Below are 26001 nucleotides of genomic sequence, written 5' to 3' on the forward strand. Positions count from 1 at the left end.
ATGCCAAGGAGCTCAGAAAGTAACCGACTATGACTAGTAATAATCAGATATATAGAGATTAGAAACACATATGCAAACATCTTAATGTCAATTGCATTAAAAATGAATTTTTCTGTATGAAACTGTATTTTAATAATGAGATGGGGATCTTTTTTAAAGGTTAAAACTTCATTTAATTTTATCTTATAGGGTTTATAGCGAGTACAATATTGTATAACTGTAATAATTCAACTGTAAACCTAAAAATTTACAGCCAATTTTGAAAGAGATGCATCTTTGCTCTGGAATTTGTTACTGAATATGTTAAAGCTGTAGTGAAATGCTTCTTCTAAGTATGTGGTTATTAAATAAATAATTTTAAAAATACATAAAAAAAGAATTTCTAAAATGCTGCTTTTCCTATCACATTCAAGTATCTTAACCTTTAGAACAATGGAAACATATCTCTGTGTGAAAATCAGAAGGATGCTCAATAGATTAGTAAAGGAAATTGGTTGGGACTGATGGCACAGGCCTGTAATCTTAGTTTGTAGGGAGGATGAGATGGAAGAGTTGCAATTTCAAGGTCTGCCTGAGTTACACAGTAACTTTAAAGTCTAGCCTGGACAACTTAAAGAGTTCCTGTTTCAAAATAAAATGAGTGTGGGTAATATAACACAGGGAAGAGTGCTGGCCTGGCATTTGTAAAGCCCTGGCTGTAATGCATATTTGTTTTCCTCTGTACAATATCATTAACACAGGAAAGGGCTTCCATTGTCCATAACTACTTTTATGTGTCTGCTCCTTATTCACTGTTTCCCTCTTTGAACATCAGGATAAAAGCCATAGGTTTGTACTTTTAAGTTCTAAAGGCAGAAAATACCAGCTGAAATATCAAACCTGACTTCCCTTGCCTTTGTTATCCAGGCAGGTAGTTCAGCCTCAGTGGGATGACAAACAATTAGATCAGCACATTTATTCAGTGCGAGACAGTAGTGACTTGGCAGGGTTAAATGGAAAGGTACAAATCTGCCTCTGGGCTGTTTTAAACATGAGACTAAGAAATGGAACCTAAACCAACAGGGGAGGGAAATGATGTTTACTTTGTCACAAACATCAAGTAGAATGTTGCCTTGAATGCTCTTGCAAGGTTATTTCAGTAACCAAAGACATTCTTAATAAAGTGACACTTCTGACTATGGGGTGCATTTCTGTAGAGTTTAGAAATATATGGTGCCTAGGGGAAGAGGTAAGTCATGGATAGAATACTTGTTAGGCATGTACAAGGCCCTGAGTTTAATTCTCAGCAGGGCAAAAAATTAAGTGAACATCTAAACACATTTAAAATATACATAAGGCATTCAGGATGAGCAATCTCCAAATAATGGCTCTTTGGACTTCTCAAAGAATCCAGAAATGATATTGGTATCACAACACCAACCCCCAAAATTCTGAATCAATGTGTCTGTGGTGAATGCTCTCCATGTGATTGCAGATTCAGCTGGATTTAAGCCTCAAGAAGGGCCTGGGATTGCTTATCCTCTCAAAGAAAATGCAAGAGCAGTGTGGTGATGGAACACATGATGTCAAGGTATCCCAAGCACCCCTGATTTTGACTCTGCTGTAGACACAGTAAGGACAGGGCAAGGGACAAGGTGGGTTCACCCAAGAAGCAATGTGTATTTCAGCTCTGGAATTTGGTAGAGCTAGCTAAAAATTCTTGAATAAGTGTCACATGCCAGGTACTCTTGAGGGAACCATGAATAGCCCTCAGAAGCAAAGCCTGCATACTCCCCTTGCTAACGGGGAATCAGAGACAAAAGAAAGATCAATGGCTTTCTAAAAGTATTAGAAAACTTGTAAGGTTATGATTTGAACCTGGGATTCTGTCTCCAATGTAACATAATTTTTAGGAAAAAATAAACTTCAGTGATTTTAAGTTTTAGTATTTCCAGGAAAGAGGTGCCAAGAAGAGTTGACCCTTCACTACCTGCAGTGGATAATATGCTTGAAGACAGTCAGATTTTCCTACTTCTATGTGTAATGCCATTTAAAAATGTTTTTCTGGGCTTTTCAAGACCCATGTTTATTCTGTTTTTCTTCAAGTTGACTTAGTTGAGATCCACATACAGCAATGCCATACAGAAAACCACGTTCTCCATTGAAATGAATCCAGTCTGAGCTCCAGGACTTTAATTTCAAGTTACACTAACCACACATGGCAGGTCTCCATAACATCAAGGCCCCTGTGACTCTTTTGTCCTTTCTTAGCCGTGCATGCTAAGTATGTAAGATTTATGACCTAAGCCATGAGCAGAAAGCCCTGGCAGAAGTTAAGTAATTAGTCATTATTTGGGCCCAACATTCTCATGAGCTGTGTGAGAGTAGCCCTGTTTTAGTGCTTGAGAGTACACTGGATATTAAAAAGTGTGGGAATCATTCCATATCTTAGCTGAATACCTTCACATCTATGGGACACAAACCTTCAGAGAGTTGTTAGTGAAAATTTTAATAACAAATATTACCAATAAAGCAAGGACATACAGGTAAGAATTTATAGTTGCATTTAATCAGAAGTAATGATATTATTTCTCTGTTCACTTGACTTACAAACCTAAACAAACATTCTTATCATAAAATGTTATCACACAGCTGTGTGATAAATATCCCAGATAAAGAGTGCTACTATTGTTGTCTTCCTCACAGTGTTCTATTTCCCTCTCATTATAATTGTCTGAAACTTACAATTTAACATGTGCTTTTACATGCCTCTAAATTATTCCAGAGTTTCCCATTCTCTCTCTTGGGACATTCCCTCCTAAGCACGTGAGCCACTCAGGCAACCCAGTAAGTATGTAGTAAGTGGGTGCAACTGGAGATAATAATATTGACTAAATAAAGCTAATCTCAGAAAGACAGATATAACTTGCTTTCTCCCATTTGTAGTTCATACAGAAGCAAAAATGTCTAGAGAACAAAGGCAGCCAACAGTAGGTGGAACAGTCAGGAAGGAGAGGAGGGACAAACTGGGGAATATGTTCGACGTACAATATATAGTTAAACCGTAAGCAAATAAACAAAAACATTGACTGCATAGAGTTGAACTCTTCCCTCAGCATTTTGGCTGTCCACAGGGTCCACAGGAGCCTTGCATGCCAACCTGGTGGTCCTGGACTAAGCCCACACTCCCCTTTGTCAGGAAGGCAAAGCAGCTGACGACATCAACAACACTGGTGTAAGCCAGAGAGCAGGAAGCTCATTTTATTCTGCGCTATCACCTAGCATGCAGCCTGGGCACATGATCTCTGTACACTCCCTGACTTTGGTTGTCTCCACTGTAAAGTTAATACTTACCAAGAAATAAGAAGCTAGTCCAGATATTTTTATGTTGTCTTATTTGTGTGTATGTGTGTGTGCATGCGCGTGCATGCATGCCTGCCTCTCTCTCTCTCTCTCTCTCTGTGTGTGTGTGTGTGTGTGTGTGTGTGTGTGTGTTTGCATGTGGAGGCCAGAAGTTGCCAAATGTCTTTCTCAATTGCTCTCTACCTTATTTATTATTTTTTGAGACAGGGTTCCTCAGTGAACCTGCATCTCACTGAGTTGACTAGGCTGGAGATTACAGTATATGCACCATCATGTCCAGCTTTTCTTGTGTGGATGCTGAGGTCTTTATGCTTGTGTAGCAAGCACTCTTCCAACGGAATCATCTCCCTATCCTCCAGGTACTTAAAATTTTTTGGGGGGAGTCTTTTTGAGACAGGGTCTCCCTGTAGCCCCAGCTGTCCTGGAACTCACTATGTAGACCAGGTTGGCCTTGAACTCACAGAGATCTGCCTGCCTCTGACTCCCAAGTGCTGGGATTAAAGGTGTGTGCCACCATACCCAGCCTCCATATACTTTTTATAAGGTCTTCAAACTATGACAGATCTTTTTTAGCCATATACAAACAACATGTTGGACAAATCACACAGCTTGATTTGAAAGTGCTCTAAAAAACATACATGATGATGGACTGGCAGTACTCACGTGACTTGGATGAATTAAATATATTAAATTACCAGTCCTTCATTATGAAGAGCCTCCAAGCCCGTTTCTTACCTTTTGATTTCCGCTCATGGTATGACCTGCCTCTATGGTGAGGGGTGTCCAGATACAAGTTCTCCAGATCGTCTTGCCAAGACTCTGGATTGAAGTGCTTCAGCAGATCTTCCACAGTATCGAATTCTGCAATTGTTTTGTCCAGGGCATCCGCAGTGAGAGTGGTGTCTGTTACCGATGGAGAGCGATAGGTCACCCCCTAAGAGTGACAGACAGCACAGTGCACTTAGATAGGGTCTCCTGCTGTGAAATATAACAGTCATACAACTATACGGAAGAAACACAGAAATCTCTTCTGAGCACAACTCATTTAGTCCCATGCCACAGCAATCTGGGACCACTTTATCTTATTCTTAAACAACTGGAGCCATTAATGGATACAACATAGCATGTGTTTCTTTGGAAATCAAAACCAAGCAGATCATTAAACTTTCTGAACTACAATAATTTCAAAAGACCCAGGCTTGGTAGAAATAAATTGACTCATCTAATTTCTTGGCTCCAAGTCCCAAATCACTCATGAATAAGTTCTGAATTCCTTCCAAGCAGATTTTGATGATATGCTCAGCTCCCCCAAGCTGAACGTCCACACTCACGCTTTCCAGCATACTGCCCATTGCAGAGGCTGTGCGGACTGAGTCTGACTCCACGCTGGAGACATTTTGATAAAATTTGGCACTTTAACCAACTTAGTTACTGTCAATAAGGATAATTAGGCATGAAACTGGCTCTCTTAAGAGTGTAAGGTTCACATGGGAAGCATATTAAAAGAAAAAATAAAGAGAAAGGCTATAGCTTGATAGTGATCCCGGCTTTATTAAAACGGTCCCGGAATTAAATGAAGAGTATGGTGCAACTCAAAGGCAGGAAGGGGATTGCGTTTTCTGCCCTGGAGCTAAAACATCCTCACCTAAGGTTTCCTAGCACTCACTGCACTAACCCTTGTCCAATCTCGAGGTAAATGAGCCATGATTCAGACATCTCTGTAAAAATTCATGACCCATTAATAGGGAAACAAGGGGCACCAGGCTCAAATGATTTCTAAGTAACTTTAAAAAAAACAACCAAACAGAGGCCGGGCATGGTGGCACACGCCTTTAATCCCAGCACTCGGGAGGCAGATGCAGGCGGATCTCTGTGAATTCAAGGCCAGCCTGATCTACATAGTGAGTTCCAGGACAGCTGGGGCTACAGGAAGATCCTGTCTCAAAAAGATCAAAAAACAAAAAAACAAAAAAACAACAACAAAAAACCCCAACCAAACAAAGAAGATTTCTTCCCACCCAAGGGCAAATATCTCCTATCACTTAGAGAAAATGGAAATAAGTGAAAACTTCTTTTCCTAAAACATAATCAGGAAATAATACATACTATAGAGTCTTCAACTGCAAAGCTCAGAAGTGACACGCTTACTCTCAGGCTATGTCTACTCCCTTTAACCAACCAAGGTCTAAAATTCTGTGAATTACTCCACAGTTACAAAAGGTCTGTGAATGACAAGGGTCTCTTACTCCAGAGGAAGGCACTCTAGTTAGTGAAATGAAGGCATCTAATGCAATCACCCGTATTTATGTTCTGTAGGGGAAGGTATGAGACAAGATGGGAGTTGGGGAGGATGGTGAGGTGGAGAATGAGATGGATTGATGGGTATGTCCATCTTTAGCCAGCCCGGTCAAAGTAAGTAGATATTCTCATTCTGGACTCAACTTTCATCAGAGTACTTCCCATCACCTGTGCAATATATCCTCTGTATGTGTATCCAGGAGATCATTCACCTGTTTATACAGTCTTTGTCATACATTAGTTGAGAGTCTAAGCATGGTAAAGACCCTCTCTACAATCATCTTGATGAGGATATGGCTTCAGCTCAGTGCAGACATATTTGTTCCTTTTGTTCTTTTTCAAAAAAATATTTTATTTTATTTTTTTATTTTAGGTGTACGAGTGTTTTATCTGTGTGTATGTAAGTGCACCCATGTTGTACAATGCCTGAAGAGGTCAGAAGAGGGCATTGGATTCCCTGGAACTGGAGTTAAGGACAGTTGTTGGCTGCCATATGAGTGATGGGAATCAAATCTGGGTCACCTACAAGAGCATCTCTCTAGCTCCTGTTCTTTTAGTTCCCGACAGGCAAGCTCTTTAAAATAGGTGTGTATATGTGTGTGTTTGTGTATGTGTGTGCTTATATGTGTGCATATATGCATATAGTTGTACATGTATATGTATATGTGAGTATGCATATTTTTGTGTGTGTGTGTGTGTGTGTGTGTGTGTGTGTGTGTGTGGTGTCACATGAGCTGAAACCTGATTGGAGGTACACTGTTCTGTCTTCCACACCTATTTTGAAACCCACATGCTATAGGTGGATAACACTTGTAAGTCAGCACTGTAGTTCCAAGTCTCCACTCAATCTGTCTGGATAATTTATAGTTCCCAGCTCATATTCACTACACAATTAGTCTTGTATCATCATCATGTGGGTCTAATGCCCCCCAAATCAAAATGAGTTGATCAGAGTTAGGAGCCTGACATCATACAAAAACTTTGAAATTAAAATGCTGCCCTCTCTTTTGAAATAAAAGGAGGAACATCAGTCTAGTCATTCCCACACAAGTAAAAACTACTTTTAATAGCTTTGGGAAAGTAGCTGAAGGAGAATTCTGGGTTGGCCTTAAAAATAACTGGAGTATAGCGCTATACTTTCTCCAAGAATATTTCTCCAAGAATGAGCTCTTAAGGGACTTTCAGTTACTGGAATGGACTAGGGGGTAGATAAGGTGACATAATGCCTCTTAACAATAAGCTGAAGAGCAAATTCAAAATTGTCCTTACATCGAGCTTTATGATTGTTTTCAAATTTCCATTCAGTAGCTAACAGACACAGGATGACAATTAAGGAAACACATATGTGTCATTAAGTGAGCTAATAAACCCATAAAAACATTTGTTTCTTGGGGTTGGAGAGATGGCTCAGAGGTTAAGAGCACTGACTGCTCTTGCAGAGGACGCAGGGTCAAATCCCAACACTCACATGGTGGCTAACAACTATCTGTAACTCCAGTTCCAGGGGATCTGGTACCTATTTCTGACCTCTGCAGGTATTGGATAACACAGGTGCACTTAACACATATGCAGGCAATACACTTATAAACATAAAATAAAAATAATAAATATTAAAAAAAAAAAAAAAGAATCTTAGGGGTTCTGGGTTGGGAGAGATGGCTCAGAGGTTAAGAACACTTGCTATTCTTCCAGAGGACCCAGGTTTGATTCCCAGCACCCACATGGTGGCTAACAAACTAAGTTCAACCTCCAACTGTACTGTGCACTGGGTCTCTTCAAGATTTTGTTATCTACTTAAAAAGCAATCCCAGTTGTGGCACTCTAATAGTCTCCATCTGGTACATAAGAAGCTTCTTTAAGTGGTGGTGACTGGGATATTTGTCTGTAAATATAAGGATACATATTTTGCACACAGTAAGAAATTATATTAGTCTAGGGATGTGACAATCTTGGGGTTTTCTCTAAGATCTATGACCGCTCCAGCTATTGCATTGGCTATGTTTACAGTATCACACGAGTTTCCTCCCATTGAGTAGTAGCTGTTGATTGTCCCCAAGATAAAAGTGCTACTACTGCACCAATGTCATATGCTGTGCAGGTCATTGATGTGATTATTTGGTCTTGAAGCTGGGGTTGGACCACTGATTGATGTTCTCCCTTAGCACCTTGCATAGTGCTCTCTAAAGGTATGAGAGCTGGTCTTTAGGGGAAGTGGCGTCAGGTCATTTCTAGCTTCATTAAACCAAATCCTGTGTCTGAGGTATGTTCTATCTTCAGCTGAACAGTCTTACCTTCAAGTTCTGGGAGGAAATCAAGGGCTGTGGCAATAGCCTGTTCAATTTTGGGAGCCTTGGACCAACCTGGCTAGCAACTCAATGGAAGGTTTCTCCTGTCTCGCACAGTTTCTTGTTATGTAGCCTTTACCTATACACGTGGACTCATGTGGAGATATTGTATGTGTAATTGTCATTAGGTTGTTGGACTAATATGATTCCCTCTGTTTTTTTCACACTGCCTAGGCATTATTTATTCTCTCTCTCTCTCTCTCTCTCTCTCTCTCTCTCTCCCTCTTTCTGTCTAACTCTTCTGCCATGGATTTCCCATTTAAAGGGTCCCCATTTTCCCATTTCTCCCTTCATAATACTAGTCTCCTATGGTCCCAACTCCCTTGAGCTCCTTCTTTCTCTTTATCCCCAAAGTTTCTTTCCCTCCTGCACTCCTCCCATTTAAATACCCCTATTTTATCCATTTCTCCATTAGTAACACCTGTCTCCTACTGTTCTTCTCTTTCAGGTTCCTTCTTTCCCTTTACCTCCCTGGTTCCTTTCTATTACCCTGGTTTCTGCAGTTACATTAGGATACATACTCACATATAAGGATTTGGTGCTAGGATCCACATCCCCATATGTCATTTGTTTTTCTGAGTCTGTGTTACTTCAGTTAGTATAACAGTTTCTACTCCTATCCATTTACCTGAAAATTTCATGATTTCATCTTTTTAATCCCTGGGTAAAACTTCATTGTGTAAATGTACCATATTCTCATTATCCATTTGTCATTTGTCACACAGAGACATTGTCTGTGAATTGCCCAAGCCTACATGGTACATCTACAATGCAATCTTTATTCCTAAAGCTCACAGAACATAGAACAAGGGGTAAAGAGGACACTAATGAATATCTCAATTCTCATAGATGAAGCTCCCTCATGCAACAGAGGACCAGGAACACAATAGATCACAAATGGCCAAAGCATAGAAATAAAGAGTCTGCAGAATGCTGGTTCTTGGCAGCACTCCTATAATACATCTCACCCACCCAGACCTCAGGGACCATTGTGGAAAAGGGGGCAGAAAGATTGTAAGAGCCAGGAAGGAGGTGCATGACCATATGGAAATAGAGTCCTACAAGCTCCTGGGACTCTGCTTATATGAACCTACAGAAATGAAGTCAGCATGCATAAGACCCATACACACTCAAGCAGACAAAAACCCAGAATAGAACTAGGGAAATGGACAGCTGACCCCAATCTTAGCTGAAGAAATATTGGCAACTGATTACTGCTGGATGAGGAAAAGGCCATCTTCCTAAAGTGAGGGAATCTAGGCAGGCTGACTAGACCTCAGTAGATGAACTTGCACTGAGAAACTTCTGGGGACACTAACTTGATAAAACAGTCCATAACAAAAATGACAGAATGTATGAATTCTAGTGAGGGGGTATGAGAGGGTGCCAGTGGGGAAGGGGGTATAAAGATGATTAAGAATGATTGAGATGTTCTGTATGAAATACACAAAAATTCAATAAAAAAAAGTTAAAAAAGAAATACCCAAAATTCAATAAAAATTTAAAAGATCAATTCCAATGTTAATTCAATTACAATTGCCTTAAAACAGTGATCATTGCACTAAAAATAATCTGTGAACTGTGATCAGCCAAACAAAGCATTGCTGACATCGCAGTTGATGGTAGATCCAATGACTCTTCACACTACTCTAAAACACACTCTTAAAAAACTACATACTCTAAAAAATTTGAAAAAAATGAATTATTTGGGGGAAGGGAAAGGCCAAGAACAAAAGGGGGTGGGTATATGATAGGATGGGGAGGCGAATAAAAATATAATTAGATATGTGTATAAAAATGTCACAGTGAAACCCAATTCTTTTTATGTCAATGAAAAAAAGATTAAAACAATGAACAAAATGCCTGATTTCCATGGTCTTCTAATACCACTAAGTTGAACATTGACTTGGAACTCAAACCAGAAATTTCCAGCAAATACTGGCCAGTGCTGAGCTTTGTCAAGTATTCCAAAGGGACAAGACAGCCTTTGTGGTGTAGGACTGTCCTTGAATGTCAAGCTCCTGAGCCTGGTTGCACCCGCTTGCTTAGGATCAGCACAAACAAACCTGACTGTTGAAGCTCCATAAAAAAGGAGAGTCAGCCACACCTCCCAAACAACCAGTCAGTCCCAGTTGCACAAGGGGGAGGGAATAAGAGTACCTAAACTGGGGAATCCCAGAGGGAGGGGCCCTCACCATTTTGGATAGTTTCTGGAAAGTCTATCCATTCCGGGATTGGGGGGAGGGGCACCCGCACTCCTTCAAGTAACCCCTCACTCACTGGAATGTATGGAAGTCCAATAAAATCTTTAGTTTCCCAAACAGCAGTTTTGAGAACTTAGACTCAGTTTCTCATAAGGACAGTGAGAGGAGGGGCTGAAAGAATTTTAGCAACAATTGACATGGTTGGCAGGACATGACAAAACAGAGGATGAGTTTGGGAAGAGCAATGGTGTCTCTGATATGGGGAAGGAGACCAACGACCAGGGCAAAGTTGCATGGGGGGAGAGTGTTGGCAGAGGAAATTTTGAGATGGTGGGCTATCCTCATAGGGCTGGTGGGGGTAGCAGCAGCAGCAGCAGCATGAATTGTGCAGTGGATAGTGAGTTGTGTATCTAGGGTGAGGCCACTCAAGTGGACAATGTCAGTGGGGAAAATCCCAGGATGACAGTCCTCTTGGTGGTGGTATGGAATGTCATGCCTGCTTGAGCTGTGGGGTCTGCCATGTGAGTATGGAGATGCTTTAAGAAGCATGGAAGGTCCTTTTCAAGGCCTAGGAGTAGTGCACCAGGGGCAGAAGTTGCATCAAGCTGCTGCAGAGACAACTTGGCTGCTGTTTTGCATAATACAATATCTTTCCCAGGTGGAGGAGATAGCCCTGAGGGATACTAATGGTATAAGAGAGGAATTCCATCAAGAAAGAGATGTGAGGCTGGCCTCCTCAGTACTGGCCTCTGATCTTGCCAGTAAATTGCATAAAAGAGAAAAGGAGCTTGAGGTATTAGCCTGCCATTTTTTATGACTAAGGAGCCAGAAAGGGAAGAGAGGCCAAATTAGATTGATTACACAAGATTCCTCCTGGGACCCCAAAACCTGGAATCCATGGGAAAACGTAGAGAGTTATGAGGAAGGGAGTGACCTAGAAAAAGCTAAAGAGGCCCCTCAGGTTTGACCTTTAATACAAAGAAAGAAAAAGTCCATGTTTCAGCATGCTGATGGAGACCTTAACAATGGCCAGTATGAGAGACTATAGTGATCAGCTCCCTGATGGAGCCGTTGGAGTAGAGAAGATTTTCAAACAAGCAGTGAAGGATCCCCTCATCACCTGGCTTGTGAGGATATGGGACATGGGAACAGATGTCATTAGTTTAGGTGCTGCAGAAACATTAAAGCTGAGCAATATAACCATCCATTCCTCTTTGAGATGTGGGCTGCATAACCTGAGACAGTACATGGGGAATTAGACCCGATGGAATGGCTTGTACAAGCCATTAGAGATACTTGGACATCACCAATGGATGTCCCCATGGATATCAGGGTCTGGAGGACCATAGCAGAGGGACAGGCTTTTCTGAGAGAACTAGGTATGAGGAGAGAAATGTATGATGCCCAGTTCACTGGGCCAGCTAGGACTTTATTCATCAGATATTTAAAGAAAACCTTGATTCAGCAGGGATCTTGAGATTGGTATGAGCTTTAGTGGCTTGGTTGATTCCCTTAGTAGGGCAGGATCTTTATGAAGTAGGAGAGGCTTTGGGAGACCTAAGTGATTTAAACCAACATGGAAAATATGTGTGTAAAATAGAACAGCCTAAAAGAGATGTAAAAAAGACAAAATAGAATAAGCTGTTTGTTTGTATTACTCGAAGGCAAATGTGGCAAGATTTGTGTCAAGCCCAGGTCCTAAAGAGAAAATTGACAAAAAGACCAAATACTGAGCTAAAGAGCTTCTAGAAGGCTTTAACATCTGAGGAACAGTTCACAAAGGGCATACAGAATATAAAAACTGTCCCAGGGATGGATAATGATCCCCCTAGACTAAACAGGATACATTTCTCTCCCGAGAAAGGTTATGCTAGGGGTGGAGGCAGTTTGCCCAGCTAGGGTCTCCCTCAGTATCCAGGTGTGGTCAATGGAGGGACAACAGGTATGGCTATATCCAGGAGTCAGGCCCAGGGCCTACCTGACCCAGGGAACCAACAGGTTCTGCAGAGACAAGAGGGTCCCTATTCCTCCTTGGCCCTATGCAGGCCCAAACAGCTTGAGCCAGCCCCAAAGAGTTTATCAAGGATAAGGAAATGCAGGGAGGCTCTATGTAGAAACTCCAGGATACAAAATGGCTGTAAAAAGATGACTGAAGATTAATGCCTCTTATCTAGCCTACTATACTCAACATAGATTTGTTGGGAACACAATTGATACAAATGGATAAAATCTTTTCAGGCTGTTTTTGACCTTGTTTATGTTTGATTTAGTATATAATGAGTATTATATACTAAATGAGTATTTTACAGATGTGAAACCCATCTGGGAGATATCAAGTACACCTGTAGAAACAAGGGCCAGGTATAGCTGTGAACTTCTTGGGAGCTTTATGGTTGGGTAAGGCATGAGTGATATCTACCAGGGTGGTTGGGAAAAGTTTACAACAGCCTGGTCCTATAGATGCCAGAGTAAACAGCTATCTTCTGAAAATAAAAATAAAGGTTCCCCCAAGCTATAAAATTATTAAATAAAAATTCCAGTACCAGGAATGGGTTGCCCCCCAGGGATGCCCTGGAGGCCCCCAAAATGATAGAGGCTATTGCCACTATTGTTGCCTGCACAGCAGAAGTAGCCAGTAAGACCCTATTGCTGAAGACGCACCATGAGTGTGGGAAAGGGAGAAGTCAAGCTGAGACTAAGCTGGAATCTCCCCATTGCCAGACGGCTGGCCTTCATAGTGCCAGGAAGTGCTATGCTGAATCACTAGGGGAGAATGGTCCCCCAAAGTTCTACTTAAAGACCTATGCCACATGCTGAACTATTGATATGCCAAGCGAATTGTGCCTGCTGGTGCAATATTGGCACAACTAGTATGTACAACCCAACTGACTAATTTCCAATTGGTTGTAAGGCCCACTCATCACAGAGGAACACAGAAGCCTGGCTAACCTCCAATGGCAGGGGAAGTTAGAGGCCCCAGTGGGGAAGTCATTGCAATTGTTTTCTTAGATGGATGTGACGTGCCTGCTAAGATACCCTCTAAGCATTTGTGTTCACGCCTATTGATTAGGTTATTACAGCAGTCAGTGTTCACTGAGACATTCCTGCTTCGTTTCATTTGTGTTTTTATGGTAGGAGGAATACCATTGAGATGGACCAACAGCCACATTTTGGAAACAGATGACGAAAAGGCCAAAGAGTTCAGTATCTCACCACAGTGGAGGGAGGATTGTCTATGTCACCCCCTCCAAGGCTCAGGGACTCTGGTGGAACAGGATGGCAAAAAGAACGTAAGATCTGGAGGAAGGTGTAGAGTGTGGCATAGAACTATCGTCTGAACATCAAACTTCCCAAGCCTGGTTGTACCCACTTGCTTAGGATCAGCACAAACAAATTTGACTGCTGCAACTCTGCAAGAAATGAGGGGCCGGGAGGGTCAGCCACGCCTCTCAACCAAGCAGTCCAGTTGGCCCGAGTTGCACAAGGTAGCAGGACTAAGAGTACCTAAGCTGGCGAAGCCCGGAGGGAGGGGCCCTCAATATTTTGTACAGTTGCTGGAAGGTTGATCCTTATCAGGATGGGAGGGAACACCCACAGTCCTGTAACGAACCCCTTACCCACTGCTTGGAGAAATTAGATCTCAGTTTGCCATAAGGATGGTGAGAGGAGGGGGCTGAACCTCCCAGAAGGAATTTTAGCAATATCCTTCCTCTTATTTAAAGAACCTGCATTATCCTTAATTAGCTAGTGAAGGGACTTTATAGTGTGAGATTCTACTCTCAGAGCAGGAATAATCAGACCACCCTGAGCTATTGTTTATGACTCCCCAGAAGCTGAAGGATCCCTCAGCCTTCAGTCTTGGTGGCAAAGACCCTCTTCAGTGTCTACTCGGTGTCATCAGCCACAAGCTGCTAACTTCTCAGCCCTGCTAGTCAGCCTAAGGAACACCTCAGTGTTACCTGCCTAGTTTTGATTTCCGCCCTCTTGATGATTGCTAACCCTGAGCCAGGCTCAGAGCATGCATAAAACATCACCAAAGACATCACTATTCCTTTTTTTCTATTTAGTCCATTAATGCAGTATTCTTCTTTATTGTTTGATAACTTTATATGTATATATGATGTGTTTTGATCAAATCCAGCCCCCATTCCCTTCCCTCTATTCCTCTTTTGTTCCCTCCTCCATTTTCCCCTGTAACTGCATGTACTCTGCTTTCTAAACCCACTGAACCCACTTAGTGTTACCTGTATATTTATGGGTACAGGACTATAAGTGGATTTTTTAAAATCCCCCCAGTGAGAAAAAAATAGCACTACCCAAATAAAATGACTCAGCTGCATGATCCCATGTTAGAAGCCCAGACACTCTGCTTTTGATCAGTCTACGAACAGCTTGGCTTAATTATCTTGTATTTTATCACTATACAAGTGCTACACACAGAATCGGGGCATACAAGATCTGATCTTTCTGTGTAAATTAAATAAGGATCCAGATACTGAGAAGTGACTAAATTTGGAGGGAATAAAATGGGATGTGAACCATTTTACCACTTCAGAGTGAATTATATAGTATAGTTCACTCAGAGTACTGTACACGACTGATATTCACTTAGGTTACCTTACTATAAACACTGGGATTTTCCAAGTCTGAAAAGACCCTTGACAATGTAGAGGCTAACAGCTTCCTCTGGAATATTCAGGAAGCTATTTCAAACCTGTCCACTTGAAACAGGGCTATGGATTAGTTTGATATATCTGGATAGGGCTTTGTATTGGAATTCTCTGCTTTGAAACTGACAAATTCTAAGTCATTGTCTATTCCAAGTTTTTGCAATGGTGCACTGGCATGTTCTGAAAACCTTTCTAAAAGAAGGGGCCAAAGGAATGTGTGACATAGTCTACTGTGGCCTGATAGGCATGGAGAAGCTCGTCCTGCCTGAGGTCTGGCCTGTAGCCAAGCCACAGGTCCTTAGTGCAGTTGAAGTCCTTCTGAGTTTGACCTAGCTCTTCCATTAGTTCAGTTCACAGGCAACAGAATAGTAAATTACTCACAGAGATAGAACTTGTGACCGATTCCCAGTTGGTCTCTGAGGCTGCTGCGGGTTGGAAATCTTCCTAAAAGGCAAAGGAACATTCATGAGTCAGTCAACCCTCTGTTCAATTCATTAAGTGCCAGTTGCAACATCTCTGCCTTCTGAATCTCTTTCCAAATAAGTGACAACAGAAATAGGGCTCCATTCTTCGTGAGCGGGTCACCATGTGTCTTAAGTATGTCTCCACAAGAACCCTTCTTACAGACACGCACAACTGTGCTAACACTTACTTGTAAGTTCTGGTAAAATAGGAAATGTGCAGACAAACTTTCAAAAGGCAAACTTTCAGCTACTAGTATATGACTTCCTTAACCTCTTCTAATCCCTCTCTTCATCTGTAACAGGCTAGGATATTTAAATTGCAGGGATGTTTCAAGAATTGAATGAATGCATTAATTGGGTAATTATAGCTGGCATCAAGTAAGTGTTTAATGCAGAGAAAGAATAATTATTATCATTATTGATATGCATTAGGTTTAAAGAAGGTTCTGAATCATGATCAATTCTGCCTGCTGAGCTAGTCTCAAAACCAATGATCTTTTCAAAGATTAACTTCTACAGGCTGTTCCTGACTCTTAAGAAATGTCAGGAAGAATGGAAGGTTGAGAAAATATCTGTGAAAGTGACAAGAAGACAGTACAGAGCCCCCCTGAGAAAGATGTCACAGACAAGCCTACAAGGATTGAAACAGCAATGAACCTCACAGTAAGACACATCTCCTAAGGTCATCTTATCTTCCATTTCTATGTGACTTTCACACTGACTACCCCAACACCAGTAAGTCAAAACACATACATACATACATACATACATACATACATACATACATACATACAAGGAAAGAGAGCTGACCCTACCATCTCTACCTGCCACATGTGGTTTCTTAAAGCCTCTGCTAAGATAAATCACCTTGGGGAATTCCTTCCAGTCTGACCAGGGAGTTGGAGGCATTTTGAGATAATACTGAAAAATATTCAGTGTCTCAAGTCTCAAGCTTATTTATCTAAGTGTACTCAGTGAACGAGAGCTGCGAATCAGATCTAAATTTCATTCATATTTTGAAGAGCCAAGAGTACATTTGTTAAATTGCTCATGATGAGATTAGTTTATACATAAACGTCAGCGTTGAAGAAAATGTCAGCTCTTCACCTGGAGAGAATTGAGCCAAACAGGAATCTAGGAAACTGAAACGGCTGTTCACCATTATTCTAATCTCAACCTCAGGGATGACAGTAAAGAAACAGAAAATATGTAATAGGTGCATTTAGCAAGACAGAATATGCACAGAAAGGATTCTATGTTCCTGCAGTTGAAGGATGCTACAAACAAATGGGGTTCACATCTATATGAATCTCTGGGAAAGCAGTGAGAGGTGACACTGGGAACAAGGCAGGGGAGCCAGTGCTTTTTACTTCTGACAAGATTATTGTAGAAGGATTCACTGCTAAGCTTATTTGTTCATTTTCATCACTGTAACCAAGTACCTGAAACCGAGTCCTTAACAAAGAAGGAAGCGTCATTTAGCTCAAAGTTTTGGAGGCGGAGAAGTCTAAGATTGGGTGTAGACCTCTATATCAGGCCAGTGGCAAGAGACTAATGGCAGGTGAGAACACGATGTGGCCTGTGTGAGAGGGAAAGACCACAGCCCAAGACAGGAAGCTCAGAGGCTGAAGAACAGTATTAATCCCAGTGACAAATGACATCACACTAAGCCCCAGCTGTTAAGAATCCTAACATCTCTTAACATTGCCACCCAGAGAATCAAGCTCCCTAGAGAAGAGTTTTATAGCTCACACTGAAGCCATAGCCAAACCATAGCACCAAAGGAAAGAGCATGAGCAATTTCTAGATCATAAGTCTTTTATTTTCACTAGTTCATATAACATTTTTTAATGACCTGCTATTTGAATATACTTTCTAAACTGAGGTGGAATCATGAGAAAATGAGACAACAGCTCTTTGCTCAAGAAGTTTGAAATGTAAAAAAGCACAAAAACAAATTCAGGATGTGGAGAAAGGGGAATGCTCAGTCACTGCTGGTAGGATTGCAAACTCATGCAGCCTCTATGGAAAACAGTGTGGAGAATGCTTAGAAAACTAAAAATGAACCTACCATGTGACCTAGTTATACCATTCCTTGGCATATACCTAAAGGACTCATCCTATTGTATAGACACTTGTGAAACCATGTTTGTTGCTGCTCTTTTCACAATAGCTAAGAGATGGAAGCAACCTAAGTGCCCCTCAAATGACAAGTGGTTAACAAAAATGTGATATATTTACACAATGGAGTTCTATTCAGCAGTAAAGAAAGATGAAATAATGAAATTTGCAGGTAAATGGATGGATCTAGAAACTGTTATACAAAGTGAAGTAACACAGACTCAGAAAAACAAACAACATATGTTCTCCCTCATATGTGGCTCCTAGCACCAAATCCTTTCAAAATTTCAGGTCCTTTTAATGCAGTCCCTTCTGCATGAAATAACTACCATCATCACAACTTTGGCTGAGCCTGATCGCTAAACATAGTCACAATTGGGTTTGTTGACGGTTGTGCTCATTCATTAAGGAGGGCCAAGCAGGGTCACTGGACCCTCACCTGAGTATCCAGCCACTCTTCCCAGCCAACTAGTCAAGCTTTGGAAGACAAAAGAAAAATGAGGAGGAACACAATAGAGGGATGCTTTTGGAAGCCCTTGTCAAGAAACTCCAGTGGACTCTCATATGAATATTGGAAAATTTCCCTGTTCTGACTTTTCTCTAGTTCCCTGTCTAGAACTTGTAATGCTAATTACTTTTGCTTTTTCTTCTTCATGTCGCCTATTCCTGATTCAAGGACTTCTTTTCCCCTTAGAGACAAGAGTTAAGCAATTTGGGAGTCTTTTAGATAGACCCACTGAGAGGGTACTCCAACTGCCTCACCCTGCATCCCTGTTCAGCATGGAAGAAGCCATTGCGGTGGGTGTCCCTATTCCTTATTGGCAATTTGGGTAACCCCTTCAGAGGATGGTGTGATAAGAATAGTAAGTAGGAATTGGCTAGGCAATTAAGGTAAAAAGACCGCAAAGAAATGTAGCAAGTTTTTTGGCTAAAAATCAAAATGTCCTTGGTCCTGTTAACAACATACTGTTCCAAAGGCCAAAAACATCAAAAGTATTTGGGAGCAAATATCTAACCCTATTTTAGGGCTACCTCTTCAGAGGGGGGAATGTTGGAGGGGAGGGAGCAATAAAGTTTTGTAAAAGTTAAAAAAAAATTGCCATTAGTTAAAAGTGACCAATTTTAAATTAGCTTATAAAGGGAACAGTATCTGTTATGATAACAAGATACTGAGCTTCCAAGACTTTAGCCCCCAAAGGAGAATCTCAGTCTCCGGGAGGAACACAGGGTTCTAATTTCTAAGGTCATCTTCAGTGTCATCGACATCATTCTTCATCTCTTCCACTAAAATGTCTCAAGCTCATCACACAGGAAGTCTCTTGGCCGCCTGCTCCTGTTCCTTGAATGTTCTTGTTCCCATGAAATCAACATGGTGTTCTAATGTTATACCAAATCCTTCCTATCTTCCCCTTAAAGCCACCCAATAGTTTTCCACTGAAGTCAGTTTCTACCCTGTTTGTATGACTTCATTTCTGGTGACCTTCTGATTGGGTAGTCTACATTTCCCATTGTCCATATGACTATATCTGGTATACTGGTTTTACAGTCATTCAAATAGCTCCAAAGCTTCTTTTCCTCTTAATCTGATGCTGTTCCCTGTACCTGGAAGCACTTTCCTCAAATGTTCTCAGAGCTGGCTTTCAACTTTAGTTGTTTGCTAAAATACTTGATCTTTAGAGAGCACCTCTTTTCATTAAGCATACCTCATTCTCATTCTAGCTTCTTAGCATGTTTAATTTCATTAAAATTTTTATGAGCATCTAAAATGATCTCATGTTTCCTTGCTGATTACTTCATCAACTAGAATGGCAGAGACCATGCTCCTCTGTGTTCTGTTCTAGCTCAAGCACCTAGCAGTGTCTTGGGTGACACAGTCTCATTTCTCTAGCCTCTAGAGTACACTTAGGCATGATCAGTATTTCATAGACTAGTATCTACATAATACAGATTCTATGATTTAAATATTGCCCTGTATAGACTGCTTGTTATTAAGGTCTAGGCTAATGAGAGACACTCCTTTTTCTTGAGTACTTAGCAGAACACATCACATGAAGCAATGCTAAAATAAAACATTCAGTGAATAATCATTTGAAATGTGTCAAAGCTTTGCAGTGTAAAAAGAACACATTTCTGTTCTTTGTTAAAGCACGTTTATGCAAACACTTTAAAAGCCAGGTCCTGTTTTTCTGGGGAGAGAGAACTATTTGCTGGATCCAAGAACCTGGTGCAGATTCAGCTCTTAGTTTCCTTCCATTCTGTTCTGAATTCCAGTACCCATCTCAGAATAAAAAATCTGATGACTTGATTACTTTCTTCCCTCGTTTTGTACAGGGAATCTGAACACTTTGGTATTTGGCTTATTGAAATCATCTGGGGATTCAGAGACTTCCCTGCAGAGTGGAACAAATTCAACCTCACAGAGTCAAACGAAGTACCCAGCACCCCATTACTGGAGTGAAGACTAGACCTCAACTAGCTACTGTGCCTCCTGTAAAAGCAAATTATTTCCAACTTTGCAAATAATGTTATATGTCATAATATAGTTAGTTTTTTAATCACTAAACATCATAATTTAGTCTCGGTTTATGTCCTCACATTTAAAAGTTCACAATTATATTTTGCCAGTAAAACTCATTTGGAATGCTGAAGTCCCTCATTCTCTGTATCTTATTCTTTGGAGGAGTTTCAAAGGCACAGATATGATTCTCAGACATACACTTCAGTATCTTAGTATACATAGTTTGGTGTGATGGACTAGAGGTTGGGAAGATATATAAAAATCAAATCTTAAAGCACTACATGAAAATAGAGGTAAATATTTATATAAGTGGGGTGGACTATTTGTTTTAAATTTTAAACTTACATTTATCATTGACCATGTATATGTGTGTACAGGCATGTGTATATGTATGTGTATGTATGCGAGTACACATTGCCACACTATCTCACTGGCCTTTGAAGCAGGGTCTCTTTTTTAAGAAATTTATTCATTTTTATGTGTATGAGTGTTTTGCTTGTGTGTAAGTGCACCTGTGTCATGCAATGCCTACAGAGGCCGGAAGAGGGCAGATCCCTGGAACTGGAGTTAAGGAAGGTTATTAGCCATTATGTGGGTGCTGGGATTGAAACTGGTTTCTCTGCAAGAGCAGCCAGGGCTCTTAACCACTGAGCCATCTCTCTAGCTCCTGGAAGAAGTATTTCTAACCATGAAAGTTAAGTTTGAAAAATATAAAAACAGATGCAACATGCCTGCAGAAAATATATAAATACCAAACACAAACTAAAAGCATAAGGAAAAACTAATACACACGTGTAACAGATATAACACAGAGTAGAACACCATGTTACCTGCCATATAGTTTTGCTAGAAAATATGATCAGGCATTTGACTGAAGCAGGACTAAAAATGTATGTATGAAGATACTGATATTAGTTAACCCTTAATGATTAGTGGTTTTTATTTTTTCTTATTGTTTATGTATCATAAAGTTTTCATATCAAACATCTACTTTTAATAACAAAACATAAAAATTTTAACACAGCAATGAGAGGAAAAATAGTTTGGGCTATGCCTGATCCTTTATTCTTATCTGTTATTAAATTATTTATTGAATGCTGTCACTCATGTATTCCCTGTTGGAGAACAGTCTTCAAATAAAGTGTGTCACTCACCAGTTATTAAGTAGGGTATTATACAAACATGGGAACAGATAAAGTGCTCTAGAATAGGTCATGCTGACCTCTACTTAATGTGAGACAAATGGTATCTTCAAAACAGTCATATTCACCATCAGTCTTTGGCCTCTACACGTGTGCATGCACATCTACACTCAGGTGTCCATATACATGCAAATATGTACACATACACACACATAGGAAAATGGAAAGAAGAAATAAAAACAGGCATGAAAATATGGAATTATTCATCAAATCAGGGTTACACTAGTATTTGTTAGGCTGTTGGAAAACAATTTAAGCACAAACTGAAAGCAAATAAAGGTGTGGATAGAATAGCACTATGGGTTGTGAATGTTTTCAAAAACTACCTTTGCTATTAAAGTCTAAGTCAAGTGGGAATTTCCATTTTCAGGAGGGCTACCTTCAGAAAACTCATCCTTGCCATTGGAACCTTTGGGCCATCTGAGATATCAGAGGTGGTAATTCACAAGTCAACAGAGGAATACTCCATGTGTTCCTCCACCACATTAAGACGTACACATTCAATCATGGAGCACCTGCATTCTGAAAGAATGCCTCTTCTGTCCCTGGAGAGCAGAGAAAGGGACTCCTGCTTTAAAAAATATTTTATCATTTTTACTTTTTATGCATATGAGTGCACCCCCTGTTGTACAATGCCCATGGAGATCATGAGGGCATTGGATCCCTTGGAACTGGAGTTACAGGTGGTTGTTAGCCACCATGTGGGTGCTGGGATTTGAACCTGGGTACTCTGCAAGAAAACTCAGTGCTTTTGACCACTAAGCCGTCTCTCCAGTCCCCAGGGACTTCTGTTTTTTAAAGACAGCTGTTGCCAGGCCAATATTCCGAACACTTGGGATGATTAGCTCACCACCTGTTCCTCCTCACAGAGGATGGCTATTCACTTTTATCCCAGGTGACCAGGTTGTGTGTGAGTGGATAAGCCATGATTTATTCATTGCTAGAGGAATTTATCCCACTATCACTCAAAACAACCTTGCCCAGAGGGACATCTGCGTATACCAACTTGACTCTGTAGGCCTTAACATAAATGACAGAATACATGATATCTGGTGTGTGTGGGAGCTACGGGAGGGTGCTGATGGAGTAGGGTATAAAGATGATTAAGATGATTTATGTGAAATAAGAAAAGCTAGATAAAACTAAAAGAAATCAAAACACAAAAGACAAAACATTGCAGTTACTTGGAGTTTTTCAAAAATTGCAACCCAAACAATCTTTAACGTATCAAGGATAACTTACTCTGAGAGAGTTTTAGAAGACATTTGTTAGAATTCTTTCAATAATTTTCAAACGTATTTCTTCTGTTTTCTGCTTTACATTCATCCCTCTGAGGAATAAAGTAATGAAATCTCTCTGCTAATTGTGTTTCTGTTTCTTGATTGAGTGAATGCTTCCAGGTGATTCTTTTTTAATATTTTTATGAGTTTCATACAATATACTTTGATCATATTTAGAACCCCTTCCCTATCTGGACCCCTCTTATATACCCATGCTAGTTTTCATGTATTCTGCTGTAATTAAAGCCTACTGAACTAAGTTTGTGTCTCCAGATGTCCTTTGCTGTGCACTCATCCACCGGAGCATGGTTAATCTATCTAGCATCTACCCTTCAAGAAAGCAAACTCTCCCTTTCCCAGTTTTTATCAGTTGCTAACAGTTCCTCAGTTAGGGTTGGGGCTACTTCCCTACTTCTATGCTAGGATTTTCTCCCGTTTGAACTTGTATACTGTTATCAGGTGTTTCTTTTGTGATTTGACTTGCATGCAAAAGGATCTGTTGGAATTCATAAGACAGCAATTAACAAATACACCATCAAAATTAATCCTCCAATGAATTCTGTCCATTCATGACAAACTCTGCTCTGCTCATGACTCTCTGAGAGGGAAAGTCAAAAAAATGTTAAACTGGAAGGCAGTGGAGTGGGGTCAGTTCACAAGGGAGAGCCTTCAGAACAAAGGATTTGGTTCATTAGCATTTGAGTTTCCAGCATGAAGTCCAAACTACACATGTGGAAATGACATGGAACCAATGTCCTGATGTTTATGGGGCTGGAATAAAGTAAAAGTTAATTATACATAGGCTCAGTCAAGCTCTGTCATCCAAGCAAACCTTCACAAGTATACCTGATGACAGACTCACCATCCATGTGCCTCTTGTAAGAATAAAATGTCATTAAAGGCCTCTACAATGAAACATTTAAATCTTTGAGGAAGACACCAGGAGATGGAAGACTCTCCCATGCTCATAGAGTGGTAGAATTAATATTGTAAAAATTACCATTTTACCAAATGCAACCTATAGATTCAATGCAATGCCAATGAAAATCCCCCTGATATTCTTTGTAGAGCTAGAAAAACCCATCCTAAAATTAATATGGAATCACCAAAGACCCTGGATAGTCAAAGCAATCTTGACCCAAAAGAGCAACTGTGTGTGTTGGGGGGGGTGTGAATCACCATACCAGATCTTTAACTATATTACACAGCTATAGCCATAAAACAGCATCATACAGGCACAAAATCAGACATATAGATCAATGGAACATAATAGAAGACCCAAACATGAGTACATGCAATTTCAGCTTGACAAAGGTGCCAAGAATACACAATGGAGGAAAGACAGCATATTCAATAAAAGTCAACTTCAAAGAAATCAAAGACCTCAACTTGAAACCTGAAATCCAGAAAGTCCTAAAAGAAAACATAGGCAAGATATAAGTGTACAAAAGGACTTTCTAAATTGGACATCAGTTGCTCGGCATTAAGGTCAACAATCGACATGTGGGACGTCATTAAACTAAAAAGCTTCTGTACAGCAAAAGACACAACCAAAGCAGTGAAAAGGAAACCCACTGGGTGGGAGAAAATCTTCACCTGATGCACATCTGACAGAAGAATAATATCCATAATATACAAAGAACTCCAGAGATAAAGAAAATAAATGACCCCCAAAAAGTTGGGCTAAGGACCTGAACAGAATTCTCAAACGAAGAAATAAAAATGTCTAAGAAACACCTAAAACGTGCTCAACATCATTAGTAATTAGAGAAATGCAAATCAAAACCACTTTAAGATTTAATCTTACCCTAGTCGGAATGGGATCCAGAGAACAAAAGACAACAAATGCTCATGAGGATGTAGGGAAAGGGGATTCAATACTCATACAACCATCATGGAAAGCAGTGTGGAGAAGTCTTAAAAAGCTAAAAATGAACCTATCATACGGTCTGCTTACATCACTCCTTGACATTTACCCAAAGGACTCATCCCACTGTGGAGATTTCTGTACCTCTATGCTTGTTGTTGCTCTTTTCACAATAGCTAAGAAATGGAAACAATGTAAATGTCCCTCAACTGACAAATGGAAAAGTAAAATGTGGTACATTTACACAATGGAGTTTTACTCAGAGCTAAGAGAAGAAAAAACCCTGAAATTTGCAGGTAAATGTATGGAACGAGAAATTTACACTAAATGAAGCAACACAGACCCAGAAAAACAAACTATTTGTGTTGACCCCCATTTGTAATTCTTAGTACCAATCCCTTATCATGAGTATATATCCTGATGTACCAGCAAGAGTCAGGAAAATGGAAAGGAACCATGGAGGTTAAGGGAAAGGAAAGCCGAGAGAGGAGGGCAGTGGGAAACACTTTTACCAAGGGGAAAAGGAGAGAATTGTATTCAATTGGGAAGGGAGGAAGGAAGGTCATATTAGGAATCATGGGGGTCAAAGGGAAGAAAAAACTCAAGAGGGGGGATAATAGGAGACAGATATTGTTAAGGGGAAACTTTAACTGGCGAATGAGGATGGAGGTTAGAAATTGAGAGAGAGATAAGTAAAGCTTAGGTGGTATGAAGCCAGATAGAAATGTATTAACTCAACCCCCTCCCCCAAGAAACACACATACAATATCTGAAAATAAGTGTGTGTGTATACCTGAAGGCTATATAACAAGAAACACAATGCTAGACAGGAGAAACCTCCTTTCAAGTCGTTGGTCAGGATAGTCCAAGAGACTCCCAAAATAACACAGGCTATTGCCACAGCCCTTGATTACCTCCAAGAACTTGAAGGTAAGACCCTATTGCTGAAGACAGGACATACTTCCACAGGACTTGGAGCAATGGAGGCAGAATTGACCTGGAAGCTTCCTCCCTGAAGACAAGCTCTCATAGTTCTAGAGGATGCTATGAAAGCTACTAAGGCAAAAAACAATCAATGAGCCAACCCAGCCGTAAAGCCCAATAACCACAACTACTGGCAGAGCAAACTACCTCTATTGGTGCAGCAGTGGCACTGTTATCTAGGGGGTAATCGACGGCTGTCTAATTGGACTTAAAGCACTCTCAACTCATGAGTAGCACTGTAAGCACAGCCAGATTTACATGACCGTGACCAGAGAAGTCACAGGTACTAGAGAAAACCCTATCTCTGTCATATCTCTGGACAAATGAAACTTCTTACTGTATGCTAAATATGGATCCTTATGTTTATAGAAAACTATACCACACACCACTCATCAAAAAAAAGCTTCTTTTTGCAACAGATGGAGGCTATTACAGAGTTCCAAAATGGGGTTTACATGGAGAAAATATGTCTGGGAGATTTTCAGTCCCAAGTGACACATCTACAGTGGAACTGTTACAATTAAGGCTCATGGAATATGTGGGAATGGGCAGAGAGAATACTAATATATCCCTCAACTCTCAACAGTGAGGCTTCCTCATACAACAGAGTGTGAGGCACACAGAAGGCCACAACTGGTTAAGTTTCAGAGAATAAGAGACTGCAGAGTGTGTGTCCTTGGGTAGGACTCCCATATTGAACCTCACC

At 40.5% G+C, this 26001-nt stretch overlaps 1 protein-coding gene across 1 annotated transcript in view; it reads right to left on the minus strand.

The window, feature by feature from the left end:
• The window catches only part of Pdgfd (platelet derived growth factor D), a 100639-nt gene that overhangs the window by 27487 nt on the left and 47151 nt on the right, over positions 1-26001 (minus strand). Inside the window, exons 4-5 of the mRNA XM_008830116.3 lie at positions 15241-15303; positions 4078-4276 (exon numbers count right to left, since the gene is read on the minus strand). Of these exons, the coding sequence (XP_008828338.1) occupies positions 4078-4276; positions 15241-15303 (262 nt within the window). The remainder of the gene's footprint in view (positions 1-4077; positions 4277-15240; positions 15304-26001) is intronic.

This window comes from Nannospalax galili, unplaced genomic scaffold, assembly GCF_000622305.1.
Source record: "Nannospalax galili isolate Female #2095 unplaced genomic scaffold, S.galili_v1.0 scaffold1750, whole genome shotgun sequence".
In the NCBI taxonomy this organism is placed as follows: Eukaryota; Metazoa; Chordata; class Mammalia; order Rodentia; family Spalacidae; genus Nannospalax; species Nannospalax galili.